Consider the following 21,675-nt stretch of genomic DNA (forward strand, 5'->3'; position numbering starts at 1 on the left):
AAGCTACAGGGCAGACAAACCCTAGGGACGGAATGATGGCTCCAAGGGCACGTGCATTTGGAGGGGGGTGTGCGTTTTAATCACAGGCAGATGTTGCCAGAATGTCAACTGACACTCCACCTGCTCTGTGCGGAAGGGCCTGCCGACCAACGCCCTCCCTGAGTGGCTGAGAAGGAACGCCCTGGAAGTCCAGGAGGCTCTCAAATTCCCCGGAACATGCCTGACCCTCTGAGAAGCAGCCCTCCCCACCATGGAGCAGGAAGGGCCTACAGTGGAGGGGAACCAAGCAGTTCTAGAAGTTCAGCAGAAATAATGGGAATAGGGCACGAAATGGGGGCAAGGTCACGGGACGAGGGCCCAGGCTAGCAGGGGTCTGCACCCAGCCCCTCCCACAACGACTGTGTGTGTGTGTGTGTGTGTGTGTGTAAGAGAGACACTCACTGCCGTCCTCGCCTGACAGGCAGCCCTGCCCTTCCCCCTGACCCAGGACTAGTGGGGCAGAAACAGGACAGTGAGTGTGAACGCACTCCAGTGTCCACACAACATGACACACAGCTGAGGAAAGCATCCCAGTGACAGGGAAACCACAGGAACAAAAGGCTGATGGGCCGTCTCACAGATCTTTGTCCCTGTCCTTTACCTGCATGCAGTCCCCAGGTGGGTCACGCGTGACTAGAGAATGGCCTACATTGAGGGAAGCTGTGGCTGCTGGTTGCTCCCCGGAGCCCTCCTGCCGGCCCTGCAGCTCAGGGGGCTCACTGAGCAGGCGCCTCCAGGGGCAGGGGCCCCCGCACTCACCTGAGGGGAATGTCCACCCGGAGGTCTGACTTTGGACGTCTGGCTCAAATCAGGGTTTCTGATACCGTGCATAAGGCTGATATGGCTCTCCAGAAGGGAGGGCCGAGGAAAGCTGGGGCTGTCCTCTGTGCAGTACCTGCAGCCGAAGAGACTACGTAAGAGGACAGGCTCCGAGCACCCCTGGCAGGAGCTGAAGCTGCTCCTGGCTCCAGGGGACAGTCTGGAGCAGGCAGAGAGCTGGCTGGGTGGTCATCGGGCTGGCTGGGCGGTGCTGGGCTCCCAGAGAAGGTCAGCTGACGAGCCGGCCAAGGTGGCAGACAACAACAGCAGGTCTCACAATATCTGTGCTGGCCCTAAGCCAGGTCAGCAAGGAAGAGGCCAGGCTATGTCCCGAAGCACAGACACGATGCGGAAGCCTCTCGGCCAGACGGGGCACAGTGACACCGCCAGCCCTCCGTCAGAGCAGCGGGCAGTGCAGCCCAGGGTCAGGGAGGTATGAAGGGGGAGGGCTCAGGGGCCAGCAGGTTCTAGAAGCTGGTTCCCTACCAGCCCTGCCTTCTGACTTAGCCACAGCGTTTTCCCATTAGAAACCCGCTCGTATCATCTTGCTTCCGACCCCTGATCTCACAGCAGAGAACAGCCCTGGACGGACTTTGTGAATTTCAGGCCTCCCGGCTCCCACCTCCAGGGACTCACCCGCAAGTGTAGACTTTCTTCACGGTGTCGTGGTTGTTGCGGATGTGTTTGCGCAGGCTGTTGGGGGTGTGGAAGGACTGCTCACACTGCCGACACGGGTACCGCTTCAACGTCTACGGGAGATGACGGGATGCAAAGCATCAGAACCGTAAGACGGTTCTGGGTGTATCTTTCTACTCGGGTGACGCAGGCAGAAAGGGGGTGCCCCAAAGACCTCGGGATCTGTGGTACCCACCCTGCCCCAAGCACCAGGAACCCTAAGGGGTCAGCCACACAAGGGGGCTCTGAGCCCACAGACGTCCAGAGAGTCTGGCACTGCACTGTGACGACGTGACGACACTGACCCGACCGTGGCTCTTCTTCATGTGGGACACGTAGTTCTCCCGATCAGGAACCCACTCCTGACACTCCTGGCAGGTCCAGCCAGTGTTCCTCAGCCGGGGCCTGGCCTCGGTCCTGCGATGGGCCTCGGGCCTGCCCCAGCGGCCGGAGGGCAGGGAGCTGCCCCGAGCGGCCACGCTGGCGGCCGGGGGCTCGGTGGGAACTCGAGAGCCAGGCCGGCTCGAGGCCGTGTCCGACGAAGACTGGAGGCTGGACAGCTCGTCCACGTTTCGGGGAACACCGTGGGTGCTCTGGGGATGGGGAGAGCGATTACTGACTGGGCGAGGGGAAAGGTGCACAGAATCAGACCCCCCGGCCTGAGGCGCGCGTCCTCCTCCCCAGCCTCCTTCCCTAGGGCACCCCACCTTGACGTGCTGCATCAACTCCGGCTTCTGCAGGAACAGCAGTGGGCACTCAGGGCACTTGAAGACGCCCACCTGCGTCTTGCTGGCATTCTGATAAAAATGCTGCTGAATGTGTCTCTTCTTGTTGAAGACCATTTCACAGGAGCACTTATAAATGAGCCTGACGAGACAAGCCCCAGGGCGTGAGGTGGCCAGGCTCTTGTGGGCACAACCTCCACCCCGACTCTGCTCTCTCTGAAACGGGGTCCACTCCGGGGAAACACTACTCTGAGCCGATGTGGATACTCCCCTGCCTCAGGATGTCTTCAGTGACCTCCAGGCACCTCTTCCGCCAGCCCCGGCTCCCTGGTCCGTCCCGGAACCTCCCCCCCGCCCGTAGCACCTAGGCCACTGAGCTCCACCCCACGGGCCTGCTGACCCTGGAGCTGCACTCACTGGGAGGGTCTGTGGGGCTGGGTGGGGTGCTGAGAGGCGCTGTGGTCCGCAGTGCTGCTGGCAGTCTTGAAGGCCATGGGGCAGAATGCACATTTGTGGAAAACCTGGCAGTGTCGCTCCTGGATGTGGCTTTTCAGCAAGGCCAAGGTCAGGTGGACGACCCCGCAGTGGATGCACCTGGATGACAGGAGGGGGCGGGGGTGTCAGACCCAGAAGCAGCGCTGGTAAGGGAGGGATGGAGAGCAGGGACAGAGCCATCTCCGGGACTCTCTGTGTCCCCCTCCCTTGGGCACTGTCTTCCATCCTCCACACCTATGTCCTGAGAGCCTGCCTGCTGCCATCTGGCACAGTGCGGTCACCCAGGACACCCAAGCCCAAGGCTATGCCTGGTAGAGAAGGGGGGAGAAACCCGCCCCTCCCCTCACCGGCCACAGGCTATGCTTCTGCAAACCAAACATCTGAGCCCAGCTGAGAGAAGCTGGCGGGAACGGAGAGGGAGAGGAATGGTTCCAAAATGACACAAGCAGCATCCTTTGACGTGTGACACGATGGCAGGGGTCCAAGGGAAACTCCGGGAGGAGGCTACAGGAAGCCTGTGCCTTCCCACAGGCTGGTACCCAACGTGCAGGGACGGCCACTTAATAAAAAGTGCAGCTAGAAATGCGGCGCTCAGCACGGCAACAAGCACATTCAAACACACAGCCCTCAAAGCCCAGGACGGAACCGGCCAGAGCCTGTCCGGGGAGCTTCAGTGGCGGCGGGAACGCTCTACGCTGTACTGGCCACATGGCAAGCGGATCTAAATAAAATAAAATAAGACACAGTGGCCAGTCATGCTGGCCACACGTCAAGGGCTCCACAGCCAGATGTAGGGGGTACCATTCTGCGCTGTGGGGCTCATGACTGTCGCAGTGTCTCCTGGGTGGCACAGTGGATAACTTTTTACTTCTTCTCCCAGGTTGTATTTCCTGAGCTTTGTTGGGTGAATGTATCACTTTTCTAATGTATGAACAGTCTTAGGCCATTTTTTCTGAAATGGAGGCATTCTGAAACTTTCAACTTCAAAACCTCTCTCTATAAACACCGCCTTTTCTTTTCTCGGGATCACAGGACCATGTGACCTGCATGGCATCCTGCATCCATTCCAGTCCCTAGACACACACCCAGGTCTCCCCTCCATGAGAAAACATCTTCCCTGCTCCTAGCCACTCCTCTCAAGATAACTTCTTTCCTCCTTTCGTTGCAGTATTACCTGACCCCATAACCCTGACATCCCAGTAAGCACTAGAAGAGAGGCTATTGCTTTACTGAAAAAAAGGACATGGCTTCACTTAAAAATTCTTTGGCTCCCAAATACAACCCCTCAATTCGGTACGTGAGCCCATTTTCACAGTCCACATAAATCATCACAGAATCCTTTTCTGTGCGTTTAGGGGGGTGGGCGGGAGATGGGACCACCTTTGCGAGCTTAATCAGTTACGAGAAGCAACCCAAAGAACCAGAAAGCTGTTGGCAGTGATCTCTGAGGTGCGCTCACTAGTAAATCTGTACATTCTTTAAATTAAGTGTTTCTAATGCAAACTACTTAATTATATTTTCTTTTCTCTCCTGCTAAACAAAATAGTGACCAACTTCTAGCACACAGAAGTACTTCCATACCATAAGGCATCATGAGGAAAAAAGGCCACACATTTCCAAATTCATCCAAAGTGGCCGAGTACACCTGACATGTGGAAAGGATCTTAAGTAACCATATTTGTGCAGTTTGACCAAACTTCAGCAGGGGGAATATACTCTTCAAAAATGCAAGGGAAAATCCATTCTATTTACCTTACAGACATTCTTCAAAGAAACCTCAATGAAAGTAAAAACATGAAGGTTTAAAGGGACATACATCAGCTTCAGTGAAAGACTGAATCAAGTAGGGTTTACAAATTGATGAAAAAGCACTCAGAAGACAAATGTGACCCCACAACACAGCTCTTCACCAATTTTTTAAGAGAACATAGATAATTATGGAATCATATGTTGCGAAATATGTAAAATTTTAGAAAAAATAGTAAAATACTTAATTGTCCTAATAATCACAAATAAGAAAATGACATATCATTAAGAACAATCTAAATTTGCTCCTTTATGACATCATTGGTCGCTCTCCAAATTTTCAACAAAGAGCAGAATAATTTATATAATTCTAAAATATGTATATAATGTATATACCCCTTTTACATAAAATACATACACATAAAACACATACAAAATGTACAGGACTTTGACAATGTCTTCAAGAAAAAGCAGAAATAATACAAAACAAAGTAATATTGTAAAACCCAATGAAATGGAACATAGGTACATTTTCAGAATTTACTAAAAAATATAATACCCACACGATGGGAGAAAATATTTGCAAATCATGTATCTGACAAGGGACTTTTACCCAGAGTATACAAAGAACTCTTATAACTCAACAGTAAGACAATTAATAATCCAATTTAAAAATGTGAAAAACGACATTTCTCCAAAGAAGATACGCAAATACCAAACAGAAAAGATGCTCAACACCACGAGCCATTAGGAAAATGCAAATCAAAACCATAACGAGACACCACTTTATACCCACAGGGATGGCTATCAGAAGTCAGACCATAACAAATGCTGGTGAGGATGCAGAGAAACCAAAAATCTCCTACCCTGCTGGCAGGAAGATAAAAATGGTGCAACCATTTTTTAAAACAATCTGGCAGCTCCTCAAAAAGTTAAACGTAGAGTTAGCAGTTGACCCAGGTATTCTAGTCCTAGGTATATACCCAAAAGAACTGAAAACATATGTCCACACAATAACTTACAAGTGAATGTTCATCAGCGGCATTATTCGTAACAGCCAAAAGGTGGAAACCCAAGTACCCATCAACTGGTAAACGGATGAACAAACTGTGGTGTATATACATATACAATGGAACACCGTTCAGCCACACAAAAAAAGAATGAAATGCTGATATATTACAATATGCATGAATCTTGGCTAAGACTACATATTATATGATTCCATTTCTATGAAATGTCCCAAAGAAGCAAATATAGGAGGCAGAAAATAAATTAGTGTTAGGGGTGGGGGAATGGAAGGGTTATGAATATAGAGTTTCTTTTTGGATGATAAAAATGTTCTAAAATCTGTGGTGGTGACTGTACAGCTCTGTAAATATACTAAAAACCATTGAGTTGTACCCTTTAAAATGGGTGAATTGTATGGTGTGTGAATTATGTCTAAATAACGCTAATACAAAAAATATACGTGAATAGTTGAAGATCTTAAGTGCCACGAATACTATGTTAGCATACACATCTTCTGAGTTCAACCACGGATCACTGAAGATTTTACTGTCAAAACCGTCAGTAAGCCATCTGGCTGAATCGCATTACATTTGTGTCTGATGTTCCTTACAAGAAGGCTTGATAAACTGAATTGCTTTTGAGACACTATGTTTCCTTTTAGTCTTACAGAAGAAAGTAAAACAAAACATTGAATTAAGAGACAAAAAAAAAAAAAAAAGCCATGAATCCATATGCTATTAGAAATGCCTTGGATTTAAAATTCAGGGGCGCCTGGGTGGCTCAGTCGGTTAAGCGTCCGACTTCGGCTCAGGTCACGATCTTGCGGTCCGTGAGTTCGAGCCCCGTGTCGGGCTCTGTGCTGACAGCTCAGAGCCTGGAGCCTGTTTCGGATTCTGTGTCTCCCTCTCCCTCTCACCCTCCCCTGTTCATGCTCTGTCTGTCTCTGTCTCAAAAATAAATAAAACGTTAAAAAAAAAAAAAATTTTTTTTTAAAAAATTCAAGGACAAAAACCCAAGCATTGCTTGCATTTTTATTGGGCTGGATTTGATCTTGGAGCAAGCAGCACACGCTTAAGTCAAAGTTGGAAAGGTGTTTTCAAATGTTACACCACACTGTAAAAACACACATTCAGGTGTTTAGTTTAACAATGTGGCCCGGGGGGTGCCTGCCTGGCTGGCTCATTGGGTGGAGCACACAACTCTTGATCTTGGGGTCGCGAGTTGGAGCCCCACGTTGGGAGCAGAGATTACTTATAAGAACAAAAAAGGACTGGGAGCTGCCGAGCACTGCTCCTCTGCAGCATGGTGGTGAGGGCTGTGTGACCCCTGCTCTGTCCTGCTCCTCCGGCACAGCAGCTTCTCCACTTCCCTAACGTGCACGAGAAACTAGTCCACATTTCAACATGCTTCCACCAAGACAGAAGCCTGGGAGTCGCCACTCGCCCCTCCCCACTCTCAGCCTGGTCTACCAGCTCCCATCAAGCTCTAATGCTTTACTCCCTAAAGCCTTCCCAGACCCATCTTCTCTCTGTCCCCACAGCCAGAGTGCTGGGTGCTTCATCTGGACTATCACACTCGCCCCTCAGCCAGCCTCCGGGCTCTCCCCTCTCGAGCACACGCATCAGCTCCCCAGAGTGATCTTCCTGAAGCACAGGCCTGCAGGGACCACTGCCCTGTTACAAATCTATCTGTAGCCCCTCACTGTCCCCTGGAGAAAGTCTAAACGTCTGCCAAGGAATACAAGGTCTTGCCTCGGCCTGGCCCTTCCAATGCCCTAGTCTCTTTTCTCTCCCCCTCCCCCGCCCAGTTCATCTCCACCCCCCCTCTACAGAAATGCCCTCTACAGGGCACATGGTCCCTGTAACCTTCTCTGTGCTGGATAACACACAGAGACACTCTCCCCTTTTCTTTGGCCTGAAAACCTCCTAATACCTCCACTCTGAGGCTGTCCTGACCGCTCCTCTCCTGGGGCACTTCCCATTCTGAGTTATAGTCACCTGGGCAGCTTTGTGACCCATCAGACAGAAGCCCCTGGATCCTGAGTGTCTGGCATGCTAGTAAAGGCAATAATAAGTACTCAGAAAGAAAGTTACTAAATTAACTAAATCAATATTTTTTTTTTACTACCAAAGAGAAGAAAACCTTGCTAAATTGGTGCCGAATTAACTTTCAGATGTGAAAGTTATTAAGTAAACACATCAGAAGATGTAGAAACTCTCAAATGCAATAAATCAGTAAAGGGGGCCCGACTGAGCTGATGTAGAAGTTACAGACCGATGAGTCTGGGAGGGAGTGTTCTTCCCCATTTTGATCTTTTTCCTGAAAATGACTTCTTGCCTACATTTATTTGACACATGGGGAGGAGATTCAGTTTAAAATAGAGTTTTCTTGGTTTTACTTTGAGACTGATCACTTTTTCCATCGTCAGGTTTTGCTGGTTTCTAACAAACTGACAAAAACTAGTCAACATAAAGACACCAGAGGTCTTTGGGTTTGGTGTCTTGCAGTTCCATTTGGTAATGGAAACTGAGAACATCTGAAGTACGACAATTAGGAAATGTATTATCATGATGGTACTGTAAATTTAATATGCCAAACACAGAAGCTTTATCAGCAAATCAACTTTATATACTTTTAAAAAGCAAACGAGGGGCTCCTGGGTGGCTCAGTCAGTTGGGCGTCCAACTTCCGCTCAGGTCATGATCTCGCGGTTCATGAGTTCGAGCCCCGTGTCGGGCTCTGTGCTGACAGCTCGGAGCCTGGAGCCTGTTTCGGATTCTGGGTGTCCCTCTCTCTCTGCCCCTCCCCTGCTCACTCTCTCTCTCTCTCTCTCCCTCGAAAAATAAATAAACATTAAAAAATAAATAAAAGTCAAACTAATCTCGCCAAAACTTCTCCTTTAAAGCTACATTTTAATGTTTAATTTTAGCTCTTTATTCTTGTCCCCCTTTCTCTTCTTGTTCTCTACCACATGAAAATGCCTGTCTCTATTCCAATCAACATCACTGTCTGATGAGGTGGGATCCCAGGCCCCTGAAGACCGAAGGTCATGCTGGAGCACGCTCTGGCCCAGGAGCAGGACCAGCGCGGGGCAGCACCCACCTGTAGCCCACCTTGCGGGCATAGTGCAAGCAGTTCTCCTTCACGTGGGTCTGGAAGTAGGCCGAGCGACAGAGGGCCCCGCACTCCGGGCAGCAGTAGGGGGACTTGTGGGCGTGGATCCGCTGGTGGGCACAGAAGCTGCACTGATTGGGCAGCAGCATCTGGCACACCTGGCAAGTCTAAGAGAAAACACCAAGAAAGCCGTTCACGCAGGTGCCGCAGGCTCACGGCTCTCCAAGCCCCGCGGTCTGGCTCCCCTGCAGCGAGGGTCAGAACAGCCCCCTCCTCCCGCCAGGCTCTCCTCCCACCCTCCTAGGACACTCGGGGCCCCTGGGCCTCGTGACAGGTGTCCACCTGTCACCCAAGCAAGCTTCGCCTCTCACCTTATTCGTCAGAGACAGGACTGACGCTACATCCCCACAGACCAGTCCCGCTTCTAGGACTGCGAGTGTTTCTTCCCTCAGGCTGAGCAGAAGACCAGCTTTTCCCCTCCAGAGGCCAAAGGCGCTTCCCGAAGCCTCAGACCCCACTAGCTCCCAGAACCGCCAGGGCCTCAGCCCTTGCTCAGCAGAGGCAGTTCCTGCGTGACACCGCTAGCCCGTTCAGGGACTTCCAGAGCAGACCCGATTGGCTCTCGGAAGCCCCGGGGCCAGGCGGCCGAGTGGCCTTGCCAGCGCCCACTCCCTCGGCCGGGTTTGCCCGCTCAGGGGTGTCCTGAGCCACAGCCGACCACACACACCTGCAGGAAAGGGCAGGACGGGCAACGGCTCCTTCGCTCCCAGACTCGGGAGAGAACCTGGGGGGAGAAAAGTCCTGCGGCCGCCCCCTGACGCCCTCGTGGGCACAGCCCCTCTAGTGGGCACAGCCCGGGGGAAGCAGCAGACTGAGCTGGCGCCCGAGGCAGGGGCCCTTCTGGGTCGGAAGGAAAGCGCAGCACTCGCTCCTCGCTGCGGCGGCCACTGACCTGGGCCCAGAGCTGTTCAGAGGGCCAGGTCGTTGGGGAAGACAGGAAAAGCAAAATCCAGAACGTGGAGCCTCGACAGGACATACCACCCAGTTTTTTCAACAAATAGATTTCAAGGGAAAAACAGAGAGAGAAAGGGAAGTTACAGATCAAAAGAAGTTTAAGAGAAATTTTCAAATCGCAATGTAGAGCACTTATTTGGATCCTGATTCAAGCAAGCCAACTGTAAAAGAAATGAGACAATCAGAGATACTTGAACACTAACTCGGTGATAATACTGGGAAGTTTGACATTTAATACTAAAGTCTGATAAGAAGAAATTACCATTATGATTAATTTTGAGATGTGATGATATGTCTATGGTTTTGGGGGAGGAACCTCATATTTTATAGATACATACTGAACTATTATAGATATCGTGATGCTGGGATTTGTTTAAAAATAATCCGGGGGGGGGGGGGGTTAGAAAATACATAAAACAAGATGGACCAGGAGTTGATAATTGTTAATACAGGGTTCGTTATGCCATTCTGTCCACTTTTATATGTGTTTGGGACATTCCATAATAAAAAGGCTTTAAAATTTTTTTTTAAGTATTACTTTAGATGTAGAACAGTAAATAAGTAAGCTGCACCCTTCTGTGTAAGAGACGGAGGAAGATGACCTCACACACACACACACACACACACACACACACACATAGGCACGCACATGCACACGCACAGACATACTGATACGTATTTGTAAAACAGAGCCATGGAGAGATAAACCGAAAGTGAACAGAAATGGTTACATATGGGGCAGGAGGGAACAGAGTGAAAGGGACAGAGACAGAAGCAAGACTTCAGAGTGGACTCTGTCATACAGTTTTTAAGTTTGGAATCACAAAAATGTTTCACATAGTTTTAAAATAATAAAAAATTAAACTAAGTAAACAAAAGCATTCCCTAAAAATTGAAAATCAGAAACTAAATAATCTAACAATGTATCAAGCTGGTGACATAACCACATAGAAAAAAATAACTGTTCCCAGTATGACCTTTAAAACACAGCATTGGGGCGCTTGGGTGGCTCAGTGGGGTAAGCATCCAACTTCGGCTCAGGCCGTGATCTCACAGTTCGTGAGTTTGAGCCCCGCGTCAGGCTCTGCACTGATAGCTCGGAGCCTGGAGCCCGCTTCGGATTCTGTGTCTCCCGCTCTCTCTGCCCCTCCCCCCCAAAAAAAAACAAATGTCAAAAAAATTTTAAACACAGCATATTGACTTATACATCTTAATGTGATCTAAGAGCAAAAAGAACTGGAAACACATCTTCAATTTTATTCAGTTGTTCTAACATTAGAAATAATATTGGTATTAATGTTTTGAAATTTACGTGTATGTACGTGTAGTAGGCAAATCTGAGGAACCAAGATTTTCCGTATAAAATCAGTTACGTAAAAACTCTAATTTGGGGCACCTGGCCAGCTCAGTCGGTAGAGCACACGACTCAATCTCGGGGTCATGACTTCAAGTCCCATGTGGAGTGTAGAGACTACTTAAAGAAATAAAACTTTAAAAATACATACATACTAACAACCGTACAGTAAAAAAAACATACACTTCTTAGCTCAGGCCACAGCAAAAGCCTAGTAGCAGATGAACCCAGTGAGCACCTCTGGCGTCCAGAAGGGGCCTCCTAAGCATCATTCCTCACTTCAAGAACCCTGGTTCCTCAGAAGGACGGCCGACTCCTAGTTTAGCACAAGAAACGCGCCCAGTACATCTTTTGGGGGCTGAAAGTAAGGAAGCTTCTCAGGCTTTACGAGTTCACGTCCAGAGGGTGCAGGAACCAGCCTGACGGGGCCCCACAACCAAAGACGTGGAAAAGTGACTGACCCCAACATACCAAACATGTGAAAACCACTGCTTCCATGACAACGGCAGGGGAGGCCACCTCACACCCACTAGGATGCCTCCCGTCAAAGGCAAACAGACGCACAAACAAAACAGAAAAAGGTGTTGGTGAGGATGTGGAGAAACTGGAACCCTCGTGCTCTGTTGGCGGGAACGTGAAATGATGCAGCCGCCATGGAAAATGGCATTGGGGGGGAGGGGGCGGGGATCCGTAAAAATTCTGAAAGAGAGTTTGCCCCTGGTCGAACCATTCTACTTCTTTATTTTTATTTTTATTTTTAATGTTTATTTATTTTTGAGAGGCAGAGAGAGACAGAGAATGAGTGAGGGAGGGGTAGAGAGAGAGGGAGACAAAGAATCTCAAGCAGGCTCCAGACTCGAGCTGTCAGCATAGAGCCTGATGTGGGGCTTGAACTCATGAGCTGTGAGATCACGACCTGAGCCGAGGTCAGACGTCCAACTGACTGAGTCACCCAGGTGCCCCCTCGCCATTCTACTTCTGTGTACACACCGAAAAGAACTGAAAGCAAGATCCCCGAAAGATGTGTGTGCACCATGTTCACGGCCGCGTTCTTGACAATAGCCAAGAGGTGGAAGCGGCCCAAGCGGCCCAAGCGGCCGTCAGGGGATGAACGCAGAGACGGAGGTGGTCTAAACACACAGTGGAGGGCCAGGCAGCCTCAAAAAGGAAGGAAACGCCGTCACGTGCTACAATACAGCCGAGCCTTGAGGACACCATGCTAAGGGCAGTAAGTCAGTTGGGTAACTGACAAAACCAGTACTGTGTGATTCCATTTGTACGAGGGACAGAGTAGTCGAATTCATAGAAACAGAAAATAGAAGGGTGGTTGCGAGGGGCAGGTGGGAGGGGGGAAGGTGGAGTTGTTTCATGGGTATAGAGTTTCAGTTTTGCAAGATGAAAAGAGTTCTGGAAATTGATTGCACAACAGTGTGAATGTACTCAATGCTACCGAACTGCACACTTAGAAAAGGGTGAAGATGGTAAACTTTAGGCTATGTGTGTTTTACCACAATTTTTTAAAAGAACAGAAAATCGTGGGGCGCCTGGGTGGCTCAGTAGGCTGAGCATCTGACTTCAGCTCAAGTCATCATCTCACGGTTTGTGAGTTTGAGCCCCGTGTCGGGTTCTGTGCTGACAGCTCAGAGCCCGGAGCCTGCTTCACATTCTGTGTCTCCCCCAACCTCTCTCCCTCTCTCTCTCTGCCCCTCCCCCGCTCACACTCTGTCTCTCCCCCTCTCTCTCAAAAATAAACAAACATTAAAAAAATAAAAACCAGAAAATCTTAACACACTACTTGAGATTGTTTGGGCATCAACTCACTACTGCAAATACTGTTAACTAAGGGAAACAAATTAAGCATATATCCCATTTTCCAGCATAAACTATATTTCAAGGTAACCAAATAGCCCTCATCAAAGAGGAAAAGATACTTTATACAGAACTCCAGCTAACAATGGAGAAAGAAATAATAAAATTACAAAACACCCTTACGCAACTCCTAATAAAATGACTGACTCAAGGAGCAGTTATTAATGGATACTAAAATAATAACACGAAGTATAGGGAACGTTACAATGAAGGGATCAGAACATCACCACCTGGACTCACTGGTCATACTGAGCATCGTCAAAACAGAGACAGGCAAGGACTCTGTGCCTCCCTGAAGTCAAGAAGTACAAAAGGCGCGGTAGTCCCCCTCCTCAAAACTGCCAATTTCTAGTCTACCCCATAAGATATGGCATATTGAAGAACACGTTAATTGTATGAGGAAGCACAGGTCAAAGCCAGAATTGTCCTGGAAAATTCCCAGGGCCCAGGGACCTGTTTCTTTAGGAAATCAGGGACATGAAAAGTAAGTGGGGGAGGGGGTCTGGTGGGGTGGAGTGGGAAACGGTGCTGTTCTAGAGTGAGAAATGTAAAAGACGTAAACGAATGTTAACACGTGGGTCCACGTTTGGATCCCCATTCAAAACGAGCCCAACTATAAAAAGATAGTTTTCGATACAAAAGGAAAATTCGCATATGGACTTGTATTAGACAACATGAAAGAATTGTCATTCATTTTGTTAGAGGTGACAATGATACTATAGCTGCATAAAAGCTTAAGACCAAGAAAAAATAGTCTCTCTGTGCTGACATCCTGCCCAACAAGGCCACGTGGAACACCAGAAGCCCTCTGGCCCCTGCAGAGGCCGGCACACCCAGGGAGAGCTCGCAAGGCCCTCCTGCTGCTCCTGCACCAGAGTGAAGCCCGTCTCCCCCCTCCCCGCATGTGGCCTGAAGCCTGGCTACTGTCTCGGGAGACTCAAGTCCCCCAGCCAACAAGGCTAGGTTTGGATCCCAGACCTCAAACCTTACCCTTTGCCTAAGACTCGGAGACCACACTTAACGGCGGGACTCCTCGTGAGGGATTTGAGCTGGGCTGAGAGAAGCCCGACAGCCTTCCTGGGTACCCTCTCCCTTCTTGTCCGGGGGACCTCTGGTCCAGCTCCCACCAGAGGAGAGCGACACACAGAAGAAGCAGGATGGGAAGGGTGTCAGCCGGGGATCCTATACCCTGACGTCTTCCTGCACGGATTTTAGAAGGCGGGTGAAGAACAGTGTGGAAAAACACCAAGCATCAGAACTCTGCGGAAAATGGTTCTGATCACACGACCTAGAAGAAGAGGTCCTGGCCCGAGTCAGCCATGTGGGGACAGCCAGAAGACCAAAGCCCCCGGGGAAAGGGGCCGGGGTCGCCCCACTCCATCGGACTCACCAGAAGCAGAATGCAAACTGAGGGGAAAAGGCGCAGAGGAGAGACAACAGCCACCCCACAGCACCTCGCTGGCCCCGCCCCGGGGGCTGCAGAAGGTCGACAGGCCACCAAACTCCGCCACTCCTCTCCTCCGGCCACTGAGCCGAGCGCACTTTGCACTTTCCCGCACCTTTGTTCCCGGTACTCGGAACACCCCGGCCCCTCCCCCTCCTCCAGACTCTTCTCCAGGGTCCAACTCAATCATCCTGTCATTCCCCACGGCCCCCCGCCCTCTGCCTGGCGCCTCCTCGCGTCAGTCCCTCTCAGGCACTCTGTGCCACCTCGTCTACAAGCCTGTCAGCCCCAACCTCCGTCTGCCTCTGCCTCACATTGTAGCAGGGGTGAGCCCTGCCCCCGCTGAGCCGCGGGAAGCCCTGGAGGAGGGGTGTGACTCCCTCCCCACCCCCTACAGCACCCCTGTGCTCCGCGGGGGGACCGGGCACTGCGGGCACACAGTGCGCACAGGAACACCTGTGGAGAGCTCGTGGGCCACCAAACAGGTGTGCGGCCCCTGCTGGACTAAAGTAGAAAGAGCTGCTTTTTCTCCTCCCAGGCCTCGGTGGCCCTGGCTCAGGGAGGCTGGGTGAGGGGCTGGGCTTGGCTAGGTCGTGAAGGGAGTCACCTGGAGGAGGAAGGAGAGAGCCTTCTGGAGGCACGTCTGGAGGCCTGCTTTCACAGGGCCTCGTGAACACAGACAGCCACCAACACAGCCCAGACAAACACGACTCTCGTCAAGAGCTGGAACACGCACGTACGCGTGGCTGCTCTCCTGGAGTGGGAGGACACAGAAGGGAGAGGCCCCAGAAGCTTCTGCCACGGCCTGCATTCCGGGCCACTCTCCTTCCTCAGCCCGACCCTGGGGAACAGCTCAGGGGTGACGTGGTTCCGAGAGCACTGGCCGTGGTACCGGGCGGCGAGGCCCCCCACTCGCGTCCCCAAGCTCTCCGGGCACGTGAGAACACTGTGTGGACCCCTCCCAGGGACCTGGGGGCCGCCAGCAGAGACCCACCCAGCGGAGGGGGGGCTGAGTGGCCACAGATACAGCGGGCAAACCTTCAGAGTCTCCCCGGGGTGGGGGGGAGGACCCTTCCCCCAATAAACACCAAGCACTATGCATTCAGGAGGGTCACTAACCATCAGGCCAGACGTCCTCTTCTAAGACTCCTAAGATGCCACCAGTGCCCCCGCATCAATGAGCTTTCCTCCATGCCCAATCATGGAGCTCGTGTAAACCAGGGGCCGACGGCCAGCGCAGGAAGGGTCTGCTTACCAGCCCCTCGGTCTCCTCCGTCGTTCTCTGGAAATGCGCAGCCATGGCCATGTAGTCGCGTATCTGCCTGTGACACTCGAGACACTTGATCCCGTGCCGGATGAGCCTCACGGGGTCCGGGTAGAGCGGCAGAGCCGGAAGGGCCGGGCCCGCACCGCCCGGAGCCGGGCCGTGTTTGGGGGAAGCGGGGGCAGCGGGGGCGGCGGGGGCGGCGGGGGCGGCCAGGGCCGGGGAGTTCGCGGGGGCGGCCGCGAACATCTGGTCCACAGAGATGGGCTTCACGAGCAGCTGTGAGCACTGCATGACGAGCCCCTTGCTCTTGTGGTCGCGGGCGTGCCGGAGCAGGCTGCACTTGTTGAAGAAGAGAAGCGTCTGGGAGCACAGCGTGCACAGCACCTCGATGTGGACGCTCCGCCGGCCGTAGTGCTGGCTCAGGCTCTTCTCTAAGGCAAACGCGTCCCCACACTCCAGGCAGCAGTACCCGCTGGCCGGCACGTGGATCCTGCTGTCCGCGGGCGGGCTGAGATTGGGCGCATAGAGGGGCACGGGGTTGGAGCTGTGGAGGACCTTGTTGAAGACCTCCACGGCCAGCGGGGCGGCCTTCTTCACCTGGTGGACCAGGGGCACGGACATCTGGGTGAGCTGCGGCTGGCTCCGCCGCTGCGCGGAGGACTTGGCCGTGACTGACGCGGCGACGCTGTGGGGGACCAGGTTCAGGTTGGCCAGGTGCACGGCCTTGGGCAGGAGGCTGGCGGGGGCCGGCGCGGACACCTGAGGCGCCGCGCTCTGCTGCTGCTTCCTGCCCGTCTGCGGGCCGGGGGCAGCCCCCTTGGGGGCCCGAGACCCGGAGCTGCAGCAGGAAGACGAAGATTCGCTGGCCTTCGGCGCGCTCTCGTCCCCCTTCTTGTCACCCTGGGGGCTCCCGGCGTTTGCGCCCGCCTCAGGAGAGCGCTCCACCGCGGGCAAGGCCGTGACCTCATCCTCTGGCACCTCGCTCGGGGCCTCAGCGACGGCACTCCCTAGAGGGGACCCAACGGGGGACTTACTGGGATCGTCAGGGTCCGGCAGGATCCTCGTGACGGTCCGTTTGATTTCCCCCGATGACGTCTTAATGGTTTTGATCCTGACTTTGGGAATTGCTGGTGGGGAGCTGGCAGCCACCGAAGGGGAGCCTTTGCTGCTGCTGTCACTGCAGATGCTCCGAGGGCTGTCCGAGGGCTTGATACTCTTTCTAGTGGCCTCCAGGGGGCTCCGGGGACTCTTTGGTGACTTGGGCATTTTGGGGCTGCCTTTGGAGCCCTCTTTAGTGGGCCCTGAGGGTTCCTTTGTGTGGCCAGGCTGATCCTCCTTGGTGACACTGGCCACTCTTTTGGCCTGCAGGGCCACCAAGGCTGCGACACAAGAGGACAGCTTGGAATGAGCTGGCTTCAGACGTTGCCTAGGGGGGACTGACGAGCAGGTGCCGAGCTCCAGGGCAAGCCCCTTAGGCTCTCCAATACTGTTGCTGGGGTGGCTGTTGAATTCCAAAGCTTCCCCAAAGAATCGACTGGCATCCAGCTCCTTGTGAGGCTCCCCCACCTTCTGCCCACCTCGCTCGTGTTCCTGCTGACTCCCCAAGGGCAGAGGTTCTGGCTTGGGCTCTTTCTTACAAAAGTGATCAAACATATGCAGCTCTGGGACCGGAAACTTTGCCAGAGCCTCCAGGACTGGGCCCCCCACAGGCCCACACCCAGGAGGGGGTGGAAAATAACCGTCAGAGTGCTTGGGCTTCATTCCAAACCCATTATCTTTGATGGCATCCTCAGGTTCTGGGCTGGAGATTGGACTGAACTGGTTAAAGGTCGGTAACGGCTCTGACTTGGAAGGTTCTAGCTTGCCGGGGAAACTCCTGGCACTGTCTCCATTCATGAAAGTTGAATCAAATTTCCCACAGTTGTGACCCAGGTTGTGGGGATCTGGAGGCAGGTCTGAGCCCCGGAATCCATTGTGGAGGAGGCTGGGAGCGATGTGGTCCTTCTCCGCTTCGAACGACTCCTGGCGGCTGGTGTTCTTGACGATGACACTCACGGCCGGCACATCTGAGGCTGATCCTGAGTGAGACAAGGACACGCTCTCATCCATACACATGCCTGCGGGTTTGAGGGGACTCTCATTGTCCTCACTGGGGGTCTGGATGGCCTCCTTGGCATCAAGGCTGGTGGGGTCTGGGATGTCAAAGGCAGCCAGAAGGTCATCAAAATCTGGAGTTTTCATATCCCCCATGGCTGGATGCTGGCAGGGGCTACAACAGAAGCAGAACAGGATCAGTGATCCCCGGGGTCCCCCTGGACTCTGTTCGGCATCATCTTCATCACACGCCCATCACACTAACACACACGCACACAGCCGGGGTGCACGCTCGTGAACCCCACGGCTGAGTTTTACCCCAACAGGTTTCCAAAATGCTGGGGACATTGGGGGACGGATGGAAAGAGAAGTTTACACGCAGTGACAAGGCCACCTGGCCGACCCTAAACATCAATACCTGGAAATTCCTAGCTGGTTGCATAGCCAAAAGGAGAAAGCACTCGTATCGTGCCCCCTCAATTTCTCAGGGACTAGCATGACTCCCTAAGCACGTGCGCTAGTAAAAACCCAATCACCGAGAACTAAAAACAAACTAAAACAAAAAACAAGAAAACAAAGGTATGGCTCAGCGCCTCCTTTCTTTAGAAATCTTCCGATTCATATATGAGACTTGGCGAGGACTTCTGCTAATTTGCCTCCCACTATTTAATCATGAATTTTGTATAGCTTTGTGTTTTTTGTTGCATGAATTCAGTCAAATCTAAGATGATTTGCTACTGCCAGGATGTATGCTGTCTCATATATAAACTAAACTCCAGCAAATTGTATCACCTCTCAGGCCCTTTTTTCTCTAGTCAGTGTCTGCTTGCCGTAATTTTCACCTAAAACTGTTATTGGCTGGTAAGTGGACCACTAATGTGAGGTGCAGGATGACTCTCAAAACGGCAACCACATGGTCATCAGATGGGCTGGAGAACGGTCTTGGGGAAGCCCCAAATTTCATTTTAACTTACTACTCAAAGACAAGATCCACCTGTCTCCTTCATGCTCTGGAGAAGGAGAACTACGGCCCTGCTGTGACAGGAAACCCGGGGCCCTAGGAAAGAGGCCCTCTGTCAGGACATCACTGTGACACTCACACTCAGATGAAACAGAAGCTAGCTGCTTCCCACCTGCTGGAAAGAGGAAGGAAAACCCCACCATCTCCCTTGTTCAGCCCACAACTCCCGCGTCTGCTTCGGCATCCCAGAGCCTCGCTTGCCTGCACATTTCTTACACGTTTATACTGAAAACCTGTCTGGATGAAGAAAGACATGACTCTTAGCAAGCAGGAGAGCAGCTGCACAGAACCAGTTACGTGACAAATCCTCGGGTCCAGGGACCCCAAGGCCCATGGTCTTATCCTAACAACAAAAATTCCCAAAAGCTGTATACGGAAATATGCAGTATGATTAAAACAACACAAAAGGGACAAACACGCACAAAAGAATCTAAATGTCCGAGAACAGAGAATGATTAAATCATTGACAGACTACTATGGCAGCCAATAAAAATCCTAATTATGAAATTCATATAGCAACATGGAAAACTAGTGATAGTGTTGGAGCCCCTGTCTGGCTCAGTCAGGGGAGAGTGCAACTCTTGATCTCAGAGTTGTGAGTTCAAGCCCCATGGTGGGTGTAAAGATTACTTAAAAAGAAAAAATCTTAAAAAAAAATTACTTGGGGCACCTGGGTGGCTCGGTCAGTTCTAAGTGTCCAGCTCTTGATTTTGGCTCAGGTCATGATCTCACGGTTCATGAGTTCAAGCCCCACAACGGGCTCTGCGCTCACAGCAAGGAGCCTGCTTGGAATTCTCTCTCTCCCCCTCTCTCTGCCTCTCTCTCCCTCCCTCCCTCCCCCAACTCTCTCTCAAAATAGATAAATATACTTCTAAAAAATTACTTACAGTGTTGTTAAAAAATTAATAGAAAATGCTATTAATACAAAGTTGAAGTTAAAAACTTAATACAAAAGTGCTGCTAGACTATAGCCAAGTAAAACTAAGTATGCAGTTGAGCCAAGATTAAAAGAAAGAGAAAAATAATTTGCAGGGTGGTGGGATTACTGGCGGGTTATTTTTTCAAAACTCTTTTTTGTGCTGATAGATTGCTTTTATAATTTTAAAAGTGGGATATAAACACGGCAGCGGGTGATGGGGGGGGAATACTTAGAACCATGAGGGAGCAGGTGGCATAGCACAGGTGTATCTGTTCCCACCTCCTGGGACCCACAGGTTCGCAGCTTTGGTCTCTTGCCCCTCCCCCAACCCCCAACAAAACATATCTGCCTACTTGAGAGTTCTTGCAGAAAATGAAAAATACCTTCCGCTCTGGGAATATATCTAATTATGGTAGATAATAATAAAGTGAAATACCAATTATCTACACTAAATATGGGTTGGCAGAATATCTCTTTGAAATGTGATATAAAGTTCCTGGACACAAACGACTGTCTCCTGGAAATAGGAGCCCATAAGCAAGGGGAACGGACTGGGTACTGTGCAAAGCACTGGCACCCCAATACCAAGTCACCCACTATGCAGGCTAGTGCTAACTGTAAGGAAACACCTCTGTGATGTCTGTGTGCGTTTATTTCCTTCCCCCTCCCACTCCCACCCCCACTTTTTACAGTCTAGAGGGAAAAAAAAAAAAAAGAGATGGAAGGAGAAGGGCAGAATAGACCAGTCTTTTTACGGAGCTGAGACCAGCACATGAGGGAGGAGAGGAAGTGGTTGGTGGTGTGTGTGAGGATAACGTGAGGTCACAGGAGCTTAAAGCAGAGAGAGGTTACATCAGAAGAAAGCCAGGTCCTCCACATCGGGGAATCTCAGAGACGGGCTGAGATCGGTCAGGAGGAAGGTGAGGTAACTTTTGCAGGGAAATGGGGTGGCTGCTCGACAGCAGAAGCAGGAAAAACCTTTATAACCTTTGGACCTTAAACACCAAAGCTGACACTTTTAAAAGCCAAAGACCAGGCCCTGTTTTCTATTTACTTGTAGTAGGGAAACCAAAACCAGCAGCGATCAGTAACGGTGAATAAGGGGCTAACGGCGTACCTGTTCCCATTTCTCTAAACCTTGCTCTAAAGTAAGCATCACATTGCTTATAAGTAGAATATAGAAACTAAGCAAAATGTAACCTATTATAAAAGCAAAGGAAGAAAAAGACTACCAACAAAAAGTTCTACTCGTCAAAAACCTGCCAGCACAAGGTTCAAAGACAAACAACAAACCAGCAGGAATACGTGCAACACAACAGTTACCATCATTAATGTCTTTACTACAGAAAAGGCTCTTACGAAGCAGTAAGTAAGAGATAAGCAGCCCACTTAGAAAATGAGCAAAGGTGGCGAGCACATAATGAAGAAAAACACAAGTGGACAGCTATTCCATAAAAAAAAGCTGCTACCTCCCAAGAAATTAGAGGAATACAAATTAAAATAATGAGAAGCCATTTTGGCTTACCAAATTGACCCAAGTTTTAAAAAATAATAATCCCCAATATTGGCAGAGATGTAGCAAAAGAGGCATTCTGAAGGAAGTATAAATTGATACAATTTGTCTTAGCAGCAAGTTAGCGATGCCTACGTAAGCCTCAATAGTTCCACTCCCAGGGGCGCCTGGGTGGCTCAGATGAGTGTCCGAATTCAGCTCAGGTCATTATCTCGCGGTTTGTGAGTTCAAGCCCCGCGTCGGGCTTGGAGCCTGGAGCCTGCTTCGGATTCTGTGTCTCCCTCTCTCTGCCCCTCCCCTGCTCATGCTCTGTCTCTGTCCCTGTCTCTGTCTCTGTCTCTCTCTCTCTGTCAAAAATAAATAAATATTTTTTAAAATAAAAAAAAAAATAGTTCTACTCCCAGAAATGTGATATTTGCATGTCGCAAAGATAATCATTGCAGAATTTTTTATAACAAAAGTATTTCAGGACAAAAAATGAGACACAACCAAAGTTCCAACAATAGAAAGCTGGTTCAATAAGTTATGGTATATTAACACAATTAAATACTAGACATCA

General features: G+C 50.8%; 1 protein-coding gene across 6 annotated transcripts in view; it reads right to left on the reverse strand.

Moving 5' to 3' along the window:
- Window positions 1-21,675, reverse strand: part of ZNF592 (zinc finger protein 592) — a 59,068-nt gene that overhangs the window by 13,063 nt on the left and 24,330 nt on the right. For all 6 annotated transcript variants that reach the window (XM_047863867.1, XM_047863869.1, XM_047863865.1 and 3 more), the window contains 7 exons: window positions 15,558-17,838; window positions 8,610-8,788; window positions 2,676-2,852; window positions 2,241-2,400; window positions 1,839-2,126; window positions 1,495-1,607; window positions 799-934 (listed from right to left, as the gene is read on the reverse strand). In XM_047863867.1, coding sequence (XP_047719823.1) covers window positions 799-934; window positions 1,495-1,607; window positions 1,839-2,126; window positions 2,241-2,400; window positions 2,676-2,852; window positions 8,610-8,788; window positions 15,558-17,819 — 3,315 coding nt within the window. In that variant the 5' untranslated portion in view covers window positions 17,820-17,838. The remainder of the gene's footprint in view (window positions 1-798; window positions 935-1,494; window positions 1,608-1,838; window positions 2,127-2,240; window positions 2,401-2,675; window positions 2,853-8,609; window positions 8,789-15,557; window positions 17,839-21,675) is intronic.

Source organism: Prionailurus viverrinus, chromosome B3 (assembly GCF_022837055.1).
Source record: "Prionailurus viverrinus isolate Anna chromosome B3, UM_Priviv_1.0, whole genome shotgun sequence".
Taxonomy (NCBI): domain Eukaryota; kingdom Metazoa; phylum Chordata; class Mammalia; order Carnivora; family Felidae; genus Prionailurus; species Prionailurus viverrinus.